General features: G+C 52.6%; 1 protein-coding gene across 2 annotated transcripts in view; it reads left to right on the top strand.

Annotated features, from left to right (window-relative positions):
* The window catches only part of GDPD5 (glycerophosphodiester phosphodiesterase domain containing 5), an 85,992-nt gene that overhangs the window by 29,121 nt on the left and 35,873 nt on the right, over nt 1–20,998 (top strand). The window contains exons 2-3 of one of the 2 annotated variants that reach the window (XM_061150569.1): nt 6,247–6,336; nt 16,631–16,807. In XM_061150569.1, the coding sequence (XP_061006552.1) occupies nt 16,691–16,807 (117 nt within the window). In that variant the 5' untranslated portion in view covers nt 6,247–6,336; nt 16,631–16,690. The remainder of the gene's footprint in view (nt 1–6,246; nt 6,337–16,630; nt 16,808–20,998) is intronic. The other variant, XM_061150560.1, reaches the window with a different exon arrangement.

Raw genomic sequence — 20,998 nt, 5'->3', positions numbered from 1 at the left:
AGGGCCGTGGAGACCTGCACACCGGGGAGGAAGTTGAGGCCAAGGGGCCCATCCCCCGCCTGAATTGAATTTGGCTTTTCTTCCCAGCCCAGCCCACCCACTCTGCTGTGTCTACTGGACTTTTTCCATAGAAGGTGCTCAGGGGTGGCTCATGGAACTCGTGTGGGTCAGCATATCCCAGGAACAAATAAACAGAAGTGATGCATCCAGGACTCTGACTTTGATGGCCTTAACTGGTGATGTCAGCCTGGGTCAGCCCTGATGGGACTTGTCCCAGTCGTTCTCCTGCACCTGTGATAGCCCAAGTGATGTCACCCTGAGCTGGCCTCTCCACTCTGGCCTCTGGGGGTCTAACCCCACAGAGCATGACAGGTCTGGATTCTAGTCTGACTGTAGACTGTGTCAGGGAGAGTCCTGGGGGCTGGGGCACTCTGAGGGATCTACCTCTGGGTGCTGAGGGACAGGGACTGCGCCTGGGGCTGGGGGCAGAAGAGAGGCACGGGGCAGCTCTCAGGAGATCCTGCTGGCTGCTGACCACGTGACCCTGGAGCACCCACTCTGCACCCTCTTTTTAACAGAAGGTCACCACCTGCTGTGTGACCTTGGACAAGTCACCTGCCCTCTCTGAGCTGCAGTGCCCCCTGTTTCTCACCAAAGTTTTATTCACGCCCACCTAAAAGCAGATGGTTTCAGCATGGTTAATCCCTGCTTGATTCATACCACGAGAGGTGGAGTGATTTGCTTCTGCTTATAAAACAAAAAGGTGAAGGTGAGAAGGCCAGGATCCACTCCCCCAGCCCCCCACGCCTGCTTATCTGAGCACCTTGACCAGCTCTCCTGTGGTCCCTACCAGCTCCAGTCTGATCGGAAACTGAGCTAACCTCCCAGTGGCCAGGATGAACTGAGCCAGGCACCAGAGTGGTCAGTCACTGCTGTTTAGTCAATTAGCCCCTTGTACCACCTATTATGTAAGAGGTTCCATGCTCAGACGGGCAGGATCCTGATTTCACGGGCTTAATGTCTAGTCTGCTGCAAAGCTGTGCCCCCATCCTGAAGCTTGGGGGACCTGCAGACCTGAGGGGTGAAGGTGGACATAGGGTGGAGGCCCCAGAGGAGGAGGTGGTCTGAAGCACCTGGTTCCAGGAGCAGGCAGGAGCGGCTGACGACTGGTGGGTGCAGGGGAAACAAGTCTGCTTATTCTGCCTAGGCTAGGCTGGGGGGTGGCTTTGATGCACCGCCAAGGCCCCCCTGGCCCTCTGGCCCAGGCCTCCCGGGGCACACCGGAGAGCTCAGGAAATATGTGTTGGTGACTGGATTTGTGTTGTCTAGACGCTTGGGAGTCAGATAAAGTATGAATCCTGGCTCTGCTGCTTGCTTAACTGTGCCCTTGAGCATGAGACCTAAACCCTCTTGAGCCTCTGCTTTGGCATCTGTAGAATGTGCTGTAATGCGAGGTTAAGAGTGGTAAGTGAGAAGACAGACAAGGAATGTCGGCCTCATACAAAGCTGTGGCCAGCCCTCCATAAATGGTGGACAGTGTCTTCACAGAGGGACTCCACATGCGCCAGGAAACACAGGAGAAGAACGAGGCCCCGTCGCATGGTTCAGTAGTTTGCAGTTTACAAAGCCCCATCAGGTCCTGCTCACTGGGCTCTCTCCTAAATCCCACGAGGCCGTCTGGGCTGAGTTGTGGCATCCCCATCTGACAAATGAAGACCCTGAGCTTAGAGATGAGGCCGACCTGCCTTTCAGTGGCCAGGCCACACCCAGCGCCGAGGTCTCCCAACTTTCACTCTCCCTCATGTTCCTCAACCTTCCCCCCTTTACAACCCAGGTCCTGACTTCTGGAAGCTCTTCATGAAAGATACTGGGAAGATGGAAGGCAGGGAGCAGGGAGAGTTGTCAGCTCAGATGTCAGGGGGCTGAGGGTGCATACTGGTGGCTTTAGCCCAGAGTGGGTCACTGTGACCAGTAGGCCCAGAGTGAGGGGACAGGAGGGGGTCATGGGTAGAAGTAAGCTGAGGTGAGTGAGGGTGCAGAGAAGGAGAAAACCAGCTGTGGGGTCCACGGGTCATTCCCTCAGTCTGAGCCAGTGGGCACTACCAGCCTGGTGAGCCAGCAGCGGCTGAGCCCTCCCACCCGGGTCCCTTTGCAGATGGGGCTGGAATGTAAGGGACTTTAAGGAGTACTGGGTCTGTGGGAAATGGCCCTCAAGTCATGGCCTCGGCCCTTGAGGGTGTATGAGTCAGCTCCAGAAATAAGGCCCACATCTAAGCATGGGGACCTTTCATGTGAGGAGCACTTTCTAAAAGGCAGACTTAGAAGGACAAGGCTGACTTTGCCACCCAGCTGATCCTCAGCGAGGAGGAGCCACCAGCTTAGGTGGCCTGAGCCCCACAGAAGTGAGCTGGTGGGCAGGGAATTAACAGATAGGTCTGGTCTAGACTTTGCAGGGCCCAGGACAGAAATACAAATGGAGGCCATACAGTCTCTGTCATATATCGGGAGGTTACAGAACAAACCAAGAAACTATTAAGTAAGGTAGTTTCTTTGTCCCGCTTTGTAAAGTTATGGTTTTATGTGACTGAAAGGAACCAAATTTCAAGGAGGACAGTTATTCTTACACATCCGGGTGTTTTGTTGGTAGGCTGGTGGAAATTTGGATGAGTAATAAGACATATTTCATATGTTATTTATTTCATAAAATATATTTTGTTGTCTTCATGTTAGCAAGATCACTATAATTGTTATAATCAAGATTTTCATGTCATTTGAAAACTGTGTATTGATGGTAGTAATCTAAAGGATCAAAACTAAAATGCAGTTATATTTAAAGTATATAGAATTTGAATAATTTTCATCAAAAATGTAAATTAAATGTAAAGAAAGAAAAATTTATGTTTTCAAAAATTATTTTATTCCTTGAAATTATCTAGGAAATTAAAACTATATGCATCATAATATCTAATTTTAAAATATAATTACTTAAATATATGTGATATAGTAATTAATTCAAAGTTTTGAAAATTTTATAAAAATGGAACTATTCATTTGTAATGAAACTATTCATTTTTGTGTTTAATGTCCATCTAGTTGTAAAGAATTAGTATCACATTTCATGTCGCATTAATCTGAGTAATATGAATTGTTAAATACTGTAAGATGTTTCTCAGCTGCCATGTGCATTTATTGTGAATACCACACTAATTCATGAATACTTTTAGAACCACAAATTGCAACAGGGAGACAGGCCAAAAAAAAAAGAGAGGATGCTCAGCATTACTGGGAAATGGATATTTTGTTATGTAAGAAGTTGCTGCTCTCTGAAAGGATTGGACAAGTTTAATTTGTCTGCCCCCCCACAAGCATTCTTGCCACATAGTCCCCTTCCTCCTCCCAGGAGCATCCTGTTTCCCTTCCCTTCCCACCCTCTATCCTACTGTCAATCCTGTCAGCAACTGTGCATCCTTCAGACCTTCATCTGGACAGAGTCACCTTTTGTTCTTCAAACCCAAGGAATGAAGAGTTTCTCTGGGGCCTGAGCAGTGTTAGGAGAGCAGATTAGGCTTGTGGTCCCATGGATGTTGTGTGACAGAAGCTCCTGTATGTTCTGTAATATATTTGTAAGCATGTGTTTGTGATGTGTGAGGCTCAAGGCAATGACCCTTCTTCCTTGCACCTAAGGGTGATACAGGGGATGTCTTCTTGCCAATGAGATCTCTGCCCTGTGCTAACGATAGATAAATGACAGTGCTTACACTACAACTGGAGCTTAAATCTAGGTATTGGCATCCACTATTTCATCTCTTTCATATAAGCTTTTCTTCATTTATTTAAAACCTATATTCACATCCTCTGATCCTTCATTTCATTGTAGAATATCAGGCCATAGCAGTCTTCTAGGTGATCCATAGTGACCCTCCAGGTGGGGGAATTGAGCCTCAGAGAGGCGTACTGGTGTACCTAAGATCACACAGCAGAGAAGCTCTCTGACTCGGGTTTCCCAGTGCAGACAATGGGTGTTGCATTTGAGTTTCAGGTAAGATCTGAATAGGTGTTGCTTTGTCCCAGTCAGCTTCCCTTCCTTCATCAGGCTCCGCCTGGGGAGAGTCTTCCTTCATCACCACCTGCCCCGGGGAGCTCCTGTTGGGGGATGAGGGTTCTGCTAGAAGAGCCACTTCCTGTTTGGGGCCAGGCACTTCCTTCAAGTGACTCACAGGCTCCCGCTGGCCCCGTGCTGGGAAGCCAAGGTGGGGGTGGAGATGGGCCTGGCCTGCCCCCTCCCTTGCCTGCTCCCTGGGCTGGGTGACCTTGAGCCACAGAATGGATGTAGAAGGTGGGTGATGGAAGGGGGATGCTAGACCATCCTCGTCCAGCCTGGCAGGCAGGGCTCTGAGAGTGTGGGACAACTCAGGCTTCAGTGGGTACGAGGCCAGCCTCCGCATGCAGCCTCTCTGTGGAGCTGGGACCCCCACAGGGGGAACTTGGGATACTTTCTCTGCCTTGCAGGCCAGTGAGGTGTGATGGAAAGAGCAGTAGGTCGGGGGTCATGGACTTGAATTTCTGAACCAACTTTCTGGTGACCTTGTCAATTCCTGGCTGCTCTCCAGGCTTCAATATCCACGTCTGTCTGATGGTGGAGGGCTTGCTGGCTGTGACATGTTGTGGCAAATTGTTATTGCAGGATTTGTATTTAAGAGATACGGGTTTGAATCCTGCCTCCACCACTTTGCTGAGTGTGTCCATCTCTCAGAGCCTCCATTTTAAAATTTGAAATGATAATCATCACTTTAAGCAATTTACATAATTTAATCCTCACATCAACCCTATGGGGTAGGTTTTATTATGATGATTATTGTTTTATACATAAGGAGGTGGAAGTCCAGAGAGGTTAAGTAACTTGCCCAAGGTCACACAGAAACAGCCAAGATTTTAACTTAAGGAGTCTGACCCCAGCATGTGTACTGTTAACAACTATGTTCTTGCTACTTAAATTGTGGTCCCTGGACTTGCGGCATCAGCATCACCTAAGAGCTTATTTAAAAAAAAAAAAAAAAGTAGTAGAATCTCAGCCCCCAGCCTAGACCTACTGAGTTGGACTGCCTTTCAACAAGATCCCTAGGTGATTTGTTTGAGAAGCCTTGCTCTATTTATATCCCTCTGTCACTTAGGCCTTAGGATCATTGTGAGAGATGAAGAAAATAAGTGTTTTATAAACTGTAAGTTGCAGTGCATTCAGGGCTCTTTGAGAAACCTGGGGGCTGGAAGTGGAGGCAGGACTGGGGGCACCCCAGGAGTCCATCTCTCAGTAGCTGGATGTCATTTCAAAGCTGTCTATGAGCCCAGTTCTGTCCCCCCGCCTGTCCAAGGCTGAGTCTTGGTAGTGCTTCTAGCTGGTATGTGGCTTGGAGAAGGTTGTAGAAGGTCCTTTTACTTCTTTTAATCTTTCCTTGAGTGCCCTCATGTCAGCATGGTATTGGGCTGGACACCAGCCTGAGTCGCCCCTGCCCTGGGTCCCACCCTGGCTCTGGCTCTGACTCTCTGGGTGACATAGGCAGACCTCTGGCCCCGCCAGCCTCAGTGTCCCCCGCTGGGCAGTGTGGCAGCATCCTCCGAAGCCTCCAGTGCGGACCCGGCACCTTCTCCTCTCTGCACGGCCTCTCAGTACCAAGTCATCTCCCCTCCCAGTTCCTGGGCAGGAGGGCTGAAGGAGCTGGTGACGGGGGAAGCGGGGAAGCGGTACGTGAGTCAGAAGTCAGCCGCTTAATTGCGGTGCCCCAGATCCCGCCTCCAGCCCACCCCGCCCTCCCTCAGCGGCTGCTTTAGAACAGCTGGTTTGGCGTCTCCCTCCAAAGAAGCAGGTCTCTGGGCAGCACGAACAGGCCTCTGCCTCCCAGGAGCCAGACACAGCCCCAGGTTTCACCCCAGGGTGGCTGGGTCTTAGATCGTGTTTCTGTGGGTCTTCGTGGGGGCAAGAGTGGTTGAGGGAGCAGGCTGTACTGGGTTAGGGCTGGTTTGTGGGCAGCATGTGTGGAAGTGCTTGTGTGGGATCTCACAGCCCACCACCAGATCACGTGGGCTCCCCCACCCACTCGGCGGCTGCCCTAGAACGGGAACTGGATGCAGCCCATCCCTGGTCCCCATACCCAGCACAGGGTGGGCGCAGGGTGGGGGCCCACTAAGGGCCTGGGGGAGGGGAGAGGCAGCCTGGACTTATGTGTAATCTGACTGGGTTTGTCCCCTCAGCTCTCCCACTGAAGTGACATCACCACCTCCATGGACAAGACCCCCCCTTCTCCAGGAGCCCAGCTCATAGCCGCTGGTACCTTCTTCCAGGTAAAGGAAGGAGGCAGGGAGAAAGGAGTTGGAGGCAAGCTGCAGAGTCAGCCCACTGGGTTCCAGAATGATGTTTGCTCTCTCGGGAGTGGTAAGCTGCAGTTCATGGGAAAGAGGAAATAAGGATTATTATTCCATTTTACAGGCAAGAAAGAAAAAAATAATAATACTCTGAGTAGAGTTATCTCTTGCTCTGTCCAGTGGACTAGATACTTACCTAAAGCACCTTATAGGTATTAGCTCATTTAATCCTCACAGCAGCCCATGAGGCTGGTGCTATTATCTCCATTTCACAGATAAGGAGACTGAGGTGTAGCGGCATTAAGGAACCTGCTGAGTTAGTAAGTGGTAGAACTGGGTTCCAAACTCAGCAGGCTGGCTCTGGGCGCACATTCCTAACCCTTATGATTTACTGCCTCTCTAGAGCCAGGCATTAAACTGAGTTTCCTTGACTTCCAGTTTAGAGGTTTGATGGATTCCTGTTTCCAGGGGAGATTTGTATTTTTAAGAACGAATCCTGGAGAAAGTTAAGCTTCCGCCAAAGGAATGAATGGTAAATGGTGGAATTAGAGGCCTGAATCATGGAAGAAGCATGAACCATCAGGGTTTCCTGGGCCAGCCAACCCCTAGGGCTTTCCTCCTCAGCATTTGAGCAAGGTCAGAAAGGAAACCTGGCTGTCTGAAAGAGGGCAAGAGGAGCTTAGGCCCCAGGTTCTCAACCTTGCCTAGAAGTAGCCCAGCTTCTGCTCCTCTTGGAGCACTGTGATGAGGAGAGATGCAGGTGGCAGTGAGGAAATCAGTATTCTGTGCTAAGTCTGAGGTCGTCTTGTACTAGACCTGGAACGCATAGCAGAGGGTTCAGAAAAAACTGTGGGAGAAAATACTTGAGACTTTTTTTAGTAACTTAATTTTTTCTGTAAATAGGGAAAAGGCTAATTATTATTCAGAGGCGGAATTGGGAGCAGGCTCAGAAGTGGCTCTGCGGTTGGGTGGTTTAAGAGGCTCCGATATGGTCCTTCCTTCCTTCCTTCATTTGCACATTTAACCAGTGCAAACGGGAGCTTCCTCGGTGCTGACCTCGTGCAAGAACACAGGTCCACTGCGCAGTGATTCCTCTAGCAGGGACGGGGGCCTGGGGGAGCTTATATCCCTGTCACCTGCGGGGTCACAGATATCATCTGCAGACTCTTCAGGAAAGCTGGGCCAGATGGATGAGAAATCTCCACCTGGGGAGGCTCTCGACCTGGCAGGCCAGGCAGCCACGGAAACAGATAATTACCGTGCACAGAGGCCTGTGATCATGTCTCGAGAGCTCTGCCTGGTGATGGGAGGACAAAGGAGGAAGCAGTGGGCTTCTGCAGGGGGGATCAGATCAGGCTTTGTCCAGGGTGCATTTGTTAAGATGGACGGGATTTGGGGCGGGAGCAGGAGGGCCCAGCACCGGCAAAGGCTTGGGGGGGTGGGGGAGACTGCGAGGTGCTGTGTTGCTTGGAGCACAGTCGTGTGAGGAGGCGCAGGGGCAGGTGAGGCGAGACAGGTAGGTGTGAGGGGAAGGAAGAGAGAGAGATTCCTAAAATGGCAGGACTTGCTTCTCCTCCCATCCCCAGGGCCTGCTTCGGAAGCCTGTTTGTATAATAACTCTGCTATTTTACATAAATAAATAAAATAAATCATTGCTCACCATTCCCTCAGGGAGCAAAATCCGGGCAGAGACAAGTTTGCTCAGGGCCTGTCTTAGCCAGACTCTGCTTCCGCCTGCCCTCCTCCTGTTCAGGGCTCCCTCCTTCCAGAGACCCAGGGAGAGGCATCGGAAAAAGCCAGCCTGGTTCCTGTGACTGAATCACTGGGCGCCTGGGAGGGACTGGGGCGTCCACCCGGGAGGGAGGAGAGGCTGGGGAAGTCTCTCGCCTTACCAAGCCCCCAGGCTGGTCCTGTGCTCAGGCTGCCTGCTCCTGGGGAACCTGTCACTGCTCCTGGGGGAGGGGGTGGCTGGGGGCAGGCTGACCCTCTTAAGAGGGCCTACCTTCTGTTCTGGTTTAAAGAGGAACCTTTTGGCCCTTCAGGGAGGGAGGGGCCTGTCTAGAGGCGTATACAAGCCTATGCAGGCCAGTCTGCTGGGGAACCACCATCAGCTGTATAGGGGATTTCTGCAGGGATGGAAGGCTGGAGGGAATAGCTCCAGGTCTTCCCTGGTGCTGACATTTGATGACTGTCATAGTCTGAAATCCAGGGCTAGTTTTGAGATCCCTGTTGGATTGCACTAGGATTCTGTGATTGTACAAGCCTTGGGGGAGGTGATTCTAAGACTCTGGTTAGAGAGTGTGGGGGCTGTTCCTGGTGACTGTTCAGCCCAGCCCACAGCCCTGATCTGGGGAGAGACCCAAGGAGAGGTCCCTTCTGTGCCAAGAGAACCCAAGGGTCCTGGGCAAGGTCCTGAGCTTGGCCCCCATTCAGCTACCCTAAGCTTTTCCCCCAAAGAATGAATAGCCATGACAGGGAGCTGCTGGTCCACCAGGCTCCAAGCATGCAGGTCAGTCCCCCAAGGGCCTCATCCAAGGATGCAGCTCAGCAAAGCTGTTCTATCCTCTAGCAGCCTCAACTTCCTCATCCGTAAAAATGGGGATCTGGCACTTGCTGGTGGAGCTGGGGCCATGCTTCAGTGAGACGGTGTGTGGAGACATTGTACACTGTAAAGCGCTATGCGAGTGGTTATAATCGTAGCTGTTGTTGCTCTGCTGAGGTTGTCTACTTGAAAGGAGGAACCACCTCTGTGCATCTCTCTTGGGTCCCGGCATTGCAGAGGCTTCTGAAACATTTACCGCATGAGCTAGAGAGCCTTGGGTATGGAACAGATAATTCCAGAGGCTGTGGCTCAGAGGAAGCCAGCCCTTCTGGGAAGAGAAGCAGGGAGCACTCCCTGCAGGAGGGGCAGAAGGACCCACATCTGGGGTGAAGCCAGCCTGCTGGGAATTCCCCTGGAGGAAGAGCCATCAGAAATCTTCTGGGACAAAGTGTTGAGTAAACAGGAGGCCCTGGCACCATGGTGAAAAGAGATTAATAGTGACCCTAATTAGGGCATGGTTGATTCTTTGATGGCTCCTGTTGAGCCCCAGCGTAAGCCACCAGTAGCTTTCCCCCCAAAGAATGAGTGGCCATGATGGCGGTGGAATGGGGAGGAGTATGCTGGTCCACCAGGACTCCTTCCCAGGCCCTCCTGCCCCCGACCCTCCCCACTGGCAGCTGCCTCAGTGACAGACTTCCTTCCTGCCCTCTGTCTGCCTCTTTGCTGATTTCATTAGAATCTAGGGCTTTCTCTGAGGCCCAGAGAAATAGAATGACTTGCCCAGGGCCACACAGTGAGATGTGGCAGCCCACATCTCTCAGTTTAAGCCATCTGATGAGGCCCGGGCAATGGGCAAGATAGTGACTTTGAGCATTCCTCAAAAGCTAAGCACAGGAGAGCAGTGGGGAGGAGCCTGGAATCTGCTCGGCACCCCTATCTCCAGCTGCAGCTCTGTGGCCGGGGACTTGTTCTGTGGGTTTGGTGGGTTGTTTGGAGAAACAGCCCAGCCGGTGAGCTGCCTAGAGATGCCCTGCTGCTGCCCACCCTGGGTCCCCAGAGACCTGGGAGACTACTGTTGGCAGCAGACCCCACGGTCACCACCAGATGGAATTGACATGGGGCTTAGCTTCCTGCTGGAGCCCTCAGTCCTGGGAGAGGCCCTGCTCACCCTCCCTGCCACCACGCTTTCCCTGTGCTGTCTGCCTAGCAAGACCTGTCTTGTGCTATAAGTCATCCCTTATTTCTGAGTTCTGTTGACATCCACCCTCTCCAGGAAGCTGCCCTGCAGTGCCACTGGAGGAAGCACAGGAGCTGTGGGTCCAGCAGAGACCCTGACCTGGCAGGGCTGGGTTCCTGGAGGAAGGGCTGCTGCACTGAGATGAGTAGATGGATGGAGGGGCCCCGAGCTAAGGTGGCTTCCCGGGTGCAGCTGCATTGGGAACAGGGGATGGGCATGCAGCGAGGAAGGACCACAGGGAGGCCCTGGTCTTGCTCCCTGGCCATGTTCCCCAAGCACTACAGACAGGAGTCCCCATGGCCTTGGGCCATTTTCCCCTTGGGTTTCACTCTAAGTCAGGTGTGGGGTCGTCACTGTGAGTTTTCCAGGCCATGACTACCTATACCTGGGTTCCTGTCGAAGATGGTGGCGGCTCCTGGGCAGAGATGAGGCCCAGGATGACCAGGCTTTCCACCTTGTCACAGGCCTGCCTGCAGCTTCCATCCTCATCTTGACTGCTGCAGTCAGGGGTGGGCTCCTGACTTCCAACCGTGGTTCCTGGGGTTGGAGGAGGCTCTTCCCCATCAGACCAGACAAGTACTGGGGAATTTGTCCTTCCATCCTCCAGGAGCAACCCCATCCCTGCTTATCTCCTGAGAATGAGGAGAGAGCAGGTGGTTAAAAGGTTTTAGAAGCTGAGTGTTAAAGAGGCCCTTAGAGATCATCGGATGTGGTTTAGACCCTCCCCTGATACCGACAGGAAAGCTGAGGCCAGAGGCTTGTGGAGGTCACCCAGCCTGCTGGTGACAGCTGTCTCCGCCCACCAGCCCTGGAGCTGGGCTGGGGTTGACACTCAGTGAGGGCAGCCGTAACCAAGGAGAAGGGGTGATGGTTCCTCCTCCATGTGTATGCCCTGCCTCCTTCCCTGCAGGCCTGGAAGGCTGCTGGAAGGGGAGGTCAGGTCTCTGCCTCTCCCAGCCCTGAGCCCATGGTGGGATGGGGTAGGATGGGGGAGTCCTTTCTCCTCCTCAGGTTTCTTGGCCCCACTTTGTGCCCTTGCTGCCCTGGTGCCAACCAAAACATTGAACTTGGCCCTTTGAGGTGCAATTCTCAGTGACACATGCTATGGCTGCCATAGACATGGAGGGCAGTAGAAATGAGGACACACAGACCCTCTATCTAGGGCTGGTGCCTTGGAAAGACTGGGCTTTAGACTTGGCAGCCCTGGCTGCAAATGCTGTCTTCTCCACGGTTAGCTGTTTGGTCTTGGCTGAATCATGTAATCTCTTAGGACTAGATCTATTGATCTAGCTATCTATCAATCAATCGATATAGATATTTAAATTAAATACATATATGTTTAATTATTGAACTTCCCCTGTGGCTCAGTGGTAAAGAATCCCCCTGCAATGCAGGAGACACAGGAGATATAGGCTCAATCTCTGGGTTGGGAAGATCCCCTGGAGAAGGGCAGGGCAACCCACTCCAGTATTCTTGCCTGGTGGGCTACAGGCCACAGGGTTGCTAAGAATCAGACAAGACTGAAGCAACTTAGCATGTATACATATTTAATTATTAGATGATTTTTTTGGTGAGAGTTTTTATTATTATTATTATTTTTACTTATTTCATATCTATTAGAATTTTCCAGGCAAGAATACTGGAGTAGATTGCCATTTCCTTCTCCAGGGGATCTTCCCAACCCAGGGATTGAACCCAGGTCTCCCACGTTACAGGCAGACTCTTTACCATCTGAGCCACCAGGGAATCCCTGGTGAGAGTTTTTTAAAATTGATTAGAAATGCAGAGTTCCTACATACTCTCCTTCCCCTACCCCACAGTTTTCCCTGTATTAATATCTTAGGGGGGTTCATTTGCTATAACTGATGAGCCAGTGTTGATACCATATTATTAACTGAAGTCCACAGTCTACATTAGGGTTCACTCTTTGTGTTATATATTCTCTGTGGTTTGACAAATGTGTAATGACATGTATCCATCATTACAGTATCATACAAAATAGTTTCACTGCTCTACCTGTGCACTCCACTTCCAACCCCTGGCAACCACTAATCCATTTACCACTTCCATGATTTTACCTTTTCCTGAATGTCATATGGTTGAAATCATACAATATGTAGCCTTTTCTCATTGACTTTTGTCGCTGAGCAATATGCTTTTAAGGTCCCTTCATGTATTTTTATGGCTTGATAGCTCATTTCTTTTTGTGAAATGTGAAAGCGCTCATTCATATCTGACTCTTTTGGACCCTATGGACTGTAGCCCGCTAGGCTCCTCCGTCCATGGAACTCTCCAGGCAAGAATACTGGAGTGGGTAGCTATTCCCTTCTCCAGGGGATCTTCCTAACCCAGGGATCAAACACGGTTCTCCCACATTTATTTTTACTGCTGGGTAACAGTCCATTATTAGGATGAACCCTATTCCTCCATTCACCTGGGACCCATATTTCTAACCTGTAAAAGAAGACTGTCCAGCTCTCCTTTGGACAGTTGTCATCAAAAGATGACACAGGTACGATGTTCAGCACGGTGCCCTGCAAACCACCCCCTCTACCTTCCATAACTAGCTTCTTTCACTTTAGCATAATGTTTTCAAGATTCATTCACATTGTATTAATAGCATGTATCAGTGTCTTATTCCTTTTTATTGTAACCTTGGGTCCTTTTTGTGCTGTTCTATCTACTGCCCATTCCTCAGATAGGTAAAATAAGTCTCCAAGCACACAGCATGTCAGTAGAAGGAGACCAGGCTGATAGCCAGGCGCTGACATCTGGCTTGAGACTCTTTCCACTGTCAGGAGAGCAAGCAGACCTGGGACCAGAGGCAGCAGGGCCTGGGGGCAGTGAGGGCCTGGCCACCAGCCAGTCGCGGGGAGGGATGAAGAGCCAAGGAGTGGGTGAGGTGCATTCCCAGGGTATAAGAGTGGGCAAGGCCCCTGGAGGTATGCCCACCTCCAACATCCTTCACCCACTCCATAGCAGACACTCACTCCACCTCCCTCCTGACTCCCTTCCCTGTGCAAACAGGATGCTGTGGAAGTTCAGGTTAAGAGGTGAAGGCTTTCTCTTGTCCCAGAGCCAGCAGGGCTCCAGGCTGGAGATTTCTTTGGAACTTGGCTGATAGCAACAGCCCTGGGAGGTGGCTTGGAGAACCAACTGGTGCGAAGTGATGCCATTAGTCTGGGCAGGAGGGGGATGGGTGTGGAGAATCTGGTCTCTGGGGACTTGTCCCAACCACTCAGGGTCTGGGCAGCATGTCTTTGTTAGCAGAACTTCCGGGCCCTTTCAGAACGAAAGGGAAGCCCCCAGGACTGCCCTGTGCTTGCCACTGGAGAGATGGGAGCAACTCAGGTTGTTCCCTGGGGGAGGCAGGCATGTCATCTGTGCTCCCACAGGCAGCCCAGGAGGGAGGAGGGACTCCTGGAGCCCTCTCACCCAACCTGGGTCTCAGGGAAGGCTCCCCAGAGGAGGTGACATCTGAGCGGAGACTCGAAGGGTCAGGAGGCATTAGCCAGATGAAGGGACAGCAAGTTCTGGAGTGGTGAGGCTGGAGGAGCCAGATCCTGGTCATTTGTCTTTTAGGAAGATCTCTGACTGCAGGTGAGAGCTTAGATTGGCCAGGCCAGGGCCACCACAGGGATTCTCCACCCAGAGGAGAGATGACACCTGGGCAGTGGCCAACGATCTGGTGAGAAAAAGGCCTTGAGGGATGTTAGAGTCACATTAGGGGTGGTGAGGTGGTCACTGTGCCAGTGTGGGTCTGGGTGGCCCCCCCGGAGAGAGCAAGGAGCTGCTGGCAATCTTGATGGCCCCAGGAAAATGTGCAAAGGAAAAAGAAGTTTGCCTTTCAGAGGTACCCCTGCAGTTATGAATAAATAGAATGAAAATTCATGGCAGGTGGGGGGTGAGAGGGGAAGAGTTGCAAGAGCCCCGGTCAGTCAAGTCCTGGGCTGAGACCTTGGTGCAGGCAGTTCTACTTCCCTCTTTGCCAGACTTGAAATGGAAATTCCATTCCTGGGTGGGTTGTAATGCTCGTCGTGGGGGGTGGGGGAGCAGAGGACACAAGGGAATCGGTCCCGGGGTCAGGGGGGTCCTGGGAAAGAAATGTGAGGGCAGGGCTCCTGCTTGCAGAATGCCCACCTGCTGTACCTCTGTCATTGCAGCCTTGTGGCCCCTGCCACCGGCTCTCCCTCAGCCCCCAGTCATCTGACCTTTTTTTGGAAGTCAAGACAAAAGCTGAAACCAAGGCTCAGGGAAGAGTCCTGAGTGGCTCTGGCTGCAGGGCCAGTCATTGGCCAAGGCAGGGTGAATCCAGGCCTCTTTCTACATATACCAGCTGTCTCCCCCATTCCTGGGGAAGTGTGATGGCCAACCTGACAGTAGCGGTCCTCATCTAGGGGTGCACAGCATAAGATATGGTTCCCTGGCTGTGGATTCTGCTCTTTTATCCCCTCTGGAAGGCTGTGGATGTGGGGGTTTGTACATAAGTACACACTCCTTTTTTTTTTAATTATTTATTTGGTTGCACTGCGTGGCTTGTGGGATCTTAGTTCCTCCATCAGGGATTGAACCCAGGCCCTTGGCAGTGAAAGCATCAAGTCCTAACCGGTGGACCACCAGGGAATTCCCACCCTGACACACTGCTTCTAGAGAGGAATAAAGAAAAAATGAGAGGGTCTCCTACCTGCTGACCCACCCCCGGCCTCCCCAACCCCATGGGGGAGCTAAGCTGACTGCAGCAGCATCCCCATCCAATACTGTTGCCCCAAGCCCTGGACTCGGCTCAGCTTGGAGAGCCCCCAGCATCTGCTCTGTGTCCACATGCCTCCCCAGGGAGACATAGGCACAGGCCGCACCAGACAATTCCCAGCACTTAGGCGGCTGCAGGTCAGTCAATATTCCCAGCAAGCTCCTAATCCGTCCCTGCACTCACAGTGGAGGCTGTAATCCCTGTGCTGAGGCTAGCACTTGGGGAGTGGGGGCGGTGGGGTATTGGGCAGAGGCCCTGAGTAAGGTGCAGATGTGGAAGTCGTCGGTGGGCCTGAAGCCCAGTGCCTCTGTGCTGTAGCCCCTGGGGAGTCAGAGAGGGAGCTCATCCTACAGGCCTCCACTCAGCATGGTCTCTGGGAAGTGTGCCCTGACCCTCCTGTCCCTGTTGAGAGCCCACGGCACCCTTTCTTCCCTCCACCACATGCTGCACTTATGATCCCGGGTCATGAGCCACTGTGCGGTGCCTCTTTTTGGTTGTCATGTGCCACCTGTGTGGTGGCAGGGTCAGCAGGCTTTCCCTGTAAAGGGCTGGGGAGGGCAGAAAGTACTTCAGGCTTTGTGGGCCCTGTGGTCTCTGTCATTACTCTGCAGTTATACTCAGAGCAGTCATAGATAATACATAAATGAAGGAGGTGCGGTCTCCAATAAAACGTTTTATTTATGGACTCTCAAATTTGACTCTTGTATAATTTTCGCAGAACAAAATATATTTTTGATTTGGTTTTTTTCCTCCCAACTATTAAAAAATGTGAAAACCACTCTTAACTTGTGGGCTGTGTAAAAATGTGTGGCTGGTTGGATTTGGTCATGAGTTGGAGAAGGAAATGGCAGCCCACTCCAGTATTCTTGCCTGGAGAATTCCATGGACAGAGGAGGTTGGTGGGCCCTACAGTCCATGGGGTCACAAACAGTTGGACACGACTGAGTTACTCACACTTTCACTTATAGTTCTCCAGCCCTCAAGTTAAAGCCAGACTGCCAGACTCTGCTGTGTGACCTTTGGCAAATGGCTAGACCTTTCTGAGCTTGCGAATTCTCACCTGTAAAATGGGGATGATACTGACCGGACTTTGAGAATGTAAAATCGTACAGCAGCTTTGAAAAACAGCTGTTGGCAGTTCTTCAAAAAGTTAAACATAGAGTTATCCTATGACCTAGCCACCCCATCCCAAAGTATGTACTCAAGAGAAATAAAAATATACATTCACACAAAAACGTGTTCATAGCAGAGTTTTCATGACAACCAAAAAGAGGTAACAACCCAAATGTCTATCAACTGATGAATGGATAAAGCGGTCTATCTATACAACTAAATAGTTCCCAATCATAAGAAATGTAGTACTGATTCATGCTATAATGTGGATGAACCTTGAAAACATTAAGTGAAAAAAGCAAACCATACAAGGCCAATATCATATGATGCAGTTTATGTGAAATGTCCAGAATGGGCAAATCCATGGAGACAGAAAGTAGATTAGGTTGCCAGAGCGTGGGAGTAGGAGAGTGACAGCTAATGGGTTAGGGGATTTTTGTTGGTTGACTAGGTCATGGGTGGGTGGCAGGGGACTGCCAAGGATGGGCCTCTGACTCCAAGTGAGACAAGGGCCCACCAGGGCTCTGAGCGGAGGCTGACCCTCCCTGACCTAGGTCACAGTGACACTTGCTGTGTGGGGACTGAGGCCCCAGCTCTGCCCAGTCTCACAGACCTCTGCTTCCTCCCACAGGACCAGCTGGGGGCCTCCATGGGCGCCTGAAGGCAGGGCGCCAGGGCCGCGGGCACGAGCATGGTGAGACACCAGCCCCTGCAGTACTATGAGCCGCAGCTCTGCCTCTCCTGCCTCACGGGCATCTATGGCTGCCGCTGGAAGCGCTACCAGCGTTCTCATGATGACACCACTCCGGTGAGCCTTGCTGGGGGCGGGGCCAAAGGACCAGGACCGGGAAGGGGGCGGGGCCTGGGGTCTGGGGGCGGGGACTCAGCTCCGTCTCTCTGCTCTATGGCCCTCTGGTTTCAGTTTCTCCCGTAAAGTGGGCCTGTGGAAATTCCCAACTCTACCTGACTAGATGGGCAAGCAAGTAGGCCATCCTGTCATGGGTGTAGCCCTCCTGACGGTGTGGGGGCCGGCTTGCTCGTGGAGCCCTGGGCAGGGTGGGCTGCTCCAAGAGGGAGGTGTTCCCCCCTCGGTAAGCAGAAGTTCTCAGCTTCCTGGCGGATCCCCATGGGCAGGCAAGCAGGCAGGTGGCCAAAGGGGAGGGTGGGGAGCTGGGCCAGGCCATCAGGAGCCTGGGAGCTGGCAGGGCCATGGCCTGGCACCAGGGCCCAGTCACCTGAGCCACACACGCCTGCCAGGGCTGGCAGCAGGTGCTCAGCCGGATACAGAAAGCCTCCTCAGTGTCCGGCTCCCCAAGCCAGATCTCACACTGCACTTCCGTCCCCGGGGCGCCATCAGCCCCAGTGGATCTAGTTTCGTCTCTGAAGGAACCCAATTCCTTCACAAGGGAACGGAGAGAGAGATAAATGGTGTTTATCTAAGAGCTTTGCTGCCTGAAAAACAGCTTTCTTCTCTCTCCTGCTTGTCTGAACAAAGAGGCCAGCCTCCAAAATCAGCCAGTCCCAAAACAGGCTGGAGTGACCAGGGGCGGAGGTCAGAGGCCAAGCATCGCTGGGCTACCTGCAGGTGGAGGTTGGAGAAGCTTGTCCGCCTGTCTGCCTTCCTTCCCTGCCTGTGATGGTAGGGACAAGGGGACAGAGTGCTAGACTGAGACGGGAACCTGGGCTCATCACCCTCAAATGGTGAGAAGCAGGTACCACCTGGTGGGCACCTGGCCTGATTCACTGCCATGACCCCACTCAAGCACACAGGAGACAGTACACCCAACTGAGGCAAGGGAGAGGAGAGCCCTGCCCAGGGCAGCCTGGCTGTCTTCTCTGCTTTGCTCCGAGCTCTGTTCTTCCTGAGACGGTGGACAGAAGACAGCAGGGCCTCCACGTGTCAGGAAGGCAGGAGCTCGCAGTTCGCTGGCGCCCAGGTGTGTCTGTCTGTGTGCCGGGTGCTAAGCTGAGCTTGGACACACAGCCACCCCTGTTGCTCCCAAGCCAGTGAGCTAGATGTCATCGCTACCATGTCCCACCTGGGGCAACAGCCAGGGACCTTGTGACCAGGCCAAGGTCGCAGAGCTGGAGAGGGGCAGAGCTCAGATCTGGTCCGCATGGTGTTGGTCGAGCACTCTCTGTGGGGCTGGGGTGGGGTGGGAAGACAGCTGAGGCTGAGGAAGGGAGGAGAAGGATGGCTCGCCTCCTAAGAAGGAAGTGCTTGGCCATCAGACACCGGAGGAAGCCGCTCTCATGGGGCACCTCACACGTCTTGGTGGGCCCAGGGCCAGCCAGTCACAGGCTGTGGAGTCAGGAAGTGATGGGTCTTGGCTGGGGCCAGCACAGGGCCCAGACTGGGGGAAGTGGTGGGTGAGGCCAGTTTTGAGCTGACTGGGGGCCCAAGCGGTGTAGGCATCATCGATGCCAAGGCCTGGGTGCCAGGTATGGGGCAATGGCAGGAGGCTGCAGGCCAGGAGCCAGCTTGGCAGCGAGAGGGGAGAGGGTTTGCAGCAGCTGCAGGTAGCAGGGCCTCTGCAAAAAGGGCTGGGCTCACCTCAGGCAACCCGAGCCTCCCCGCCCACCCCACCCCTCCCCAGTCAGCTCCTGCTTCCCCACCACTTCCTGGGTTCCCACCTCAGCCCACTCTTTTCTCTCTTCTCCCCAGCCCCTCCCCAGGACTGTGATGGGCTCCTGGCCTGACTCAGTGAAGGACCAGTGTCTCAGAGTCAGGGCTGGTGCAGAGAAACTGTAACCTAAGTTTTGCTGAAGAGCTGGAGGCCCAGAGTGAGCCCTGGACGTGCAGGCTGGGTGGTAAAGGAGAACCCCTGGGGTCTAGGGGGTGGAGGAGAGGCCTCCACCAGGGGAAGGGGGTCCAGCTTCGGGCCTCATCCTCACCTTCCCCTCCTCCTTTGGGCACCCCTTACCACCCCCCCCACCCCTATTTCCCCCTCAGGACCTCTTGGGGGAGCCTCTTGTGTCTCCAAGTCCGGGAAACCTAGGGTCAGTTACCTCTTGGGCCTCATCTGTGAGATGAAGTGACAGACAAGTGGTGAGTCACGGAAGCCTTCGTCCTCAGGCTGGGGATGAAGTGTGAGAGTAACAGTTAAGTTTGTCGAGCACGTGTTGTGTGCAGGGAGCGGATGACTTCTTAGCAGCACAGCCCCATTGATTGTGGGGCATGGCAAACACCCGGTGGGGCATGTTTAATTGTTGTGCCCTGATTATGGATGGAGAAATCAAGGCTTGAAGCCCTGTCCCACCTGGAGTCCATGATAGACTTGCAGCAAGAATCTTAAGAAGTTGGAGGCTGCCAGGAAGACAGGCATGTTTTGAGTCTGGGTGTGTTTAAAGGAGAGCTTGCAAGGATGTTATAGCCAAACGCTCCAGGAAACAAACTCACTCAGAAGGACAACATGGATAGTGGAGTGCAGTTTATTACACCAGTTGTCCGAGGCAGAGTTTCCTCTTTAGCCAGGGACCCCAACCTTACATACCTTAAGTGTACTGCTGAAGCCCACATCCCCAAATTCCTTAAACCTAGCCTGGAAAGTGTTAAAGGGAGATACAATCAGGTTACAGCCATGATTCATAGTCAGAAGGGTCAGCTGGTTATACAGTGTAGCCTACACCAATGGGGGCCATAAAGATTACAAAGGTGATTGACCACACAGGAGATTATTACGTTCTTTTTGGCAGCGGGAAATCTTGGTATGGAATCTGCTGTTGATCAGTCCGGGAGGCCAGTTGGGCCGTAGGTATGTTATCCCCATGGCTCCCAGGCACATGGTCCACAGCTCACTGAAAGTGCAAGACGGAGTTTCCTTCTTTTTCAAGACGGGGTCAGCTTGGCCTGTTCCTTTCCTCCCTCAAGGAGAAGAAGGGGAATGGGGAGGACTTGGGAGGTTGCCTGATAGAGAGAAAGAGCACAGGACCAGGAGCATTTGGGACAAGTTGAAGAGTGGCTTGAACGCCAGACTAGGCACCTTCAGTGCTTCCCTGGTTAAGAGCTGACCCTGCAGTACTGGAATAGATCCTGGAGGTGGAGGAGGGGGCTGGAAGCCTGGGAAGGCATCTCCTTTTCTCCATCCAGGCTATTCCCCTTCCTTCCTGCCCCTCTTCCACATTCCCACCTCCTCCAGCCCTCCCCCCATCACACACATTTGACAAATAAGGAAACAGGAAACTGAGGACCAGAGAGGTGAAATGGCATCTTCTCCCTCCTGCCAACACCAAGGGAGTGGAGGAGCCTGGCAGCAGGAGGCCAGCTCACTCGACAGCTAGGAAGGGGAAGCAGAAGCTTTTTATAACTGGGGTAATTAATTGGTTGTTGTCTGTGACTCATTACTCTAATATTGCCAATTAAGGGCAGGATAGGACAGAAGACGGTTCTCAGGCCATCCCCACAGGGCCCCCTGAAGACTGCATCCGCGGGAGGCAGCACAGTGTCAAGACCAGATTCACTGTCGCAAGAGGGATATAGGTCAGAGGCCTGGAGGAACTTCCAGTCTGAGACATTGAAGGAGACAGACAGTGACAGTCAACACTCTTGCACTTCTACATTTGCCTTTTCAAGGGTGTTTCAAGCTTTTTTGACGTCATCCATTGTATGGATGTGGTTCCAGGAAAAGGAAGTGATTTATTCAAGCCAAGGAGTTGCTTGCTGCCCCAGTCCTGTGCCTTCTCCCCTGTTCACTCCAAACAGTCTTGTCTGGGATGCATTGGTCAATCAACGAACCTGCCCTAAGTATATCAAACCTGGTGCCTCCCCTAAGGTGGGGAGCAGACCAGAACTGTTGTCCAGACCACCCAGGGTTATCATTGCCAAGGCCAGGGACATCCTGGGTAGGAAAGCTTGTCTGAGCTGGTGTCAGAGAGAGTCAGCTGTCATGTCATGCCAGCATGGGGAAAGCAGGACAGCTGTGTGTTACAGGAGTGTCTTATGTTTGGGATCTGAAAGCAATTTGGCCTAGTGCAGCTCCCGATGTAAGGAGGGGAGGCG

The sequence above is a fragment of the Dama dama genome, chromosome 1 (genome assembly GCF_033118175.1).
Source record: "Dama dama isolate Ldn47 chromosome 1, ASM3311817v1, whole genome shotgun sequence".
Taxonomy (NCBI): Eukaryota; Metazoa; Chordata; class Mammalia; order Artiodactyla; family Cervidae; genus Dama; species Dama dama.
The sequence above is the reverse complement of the archived record's forward strand: the minus strand, read 5'-3'. Positions and strand labels throughout refer to the sequence as shown.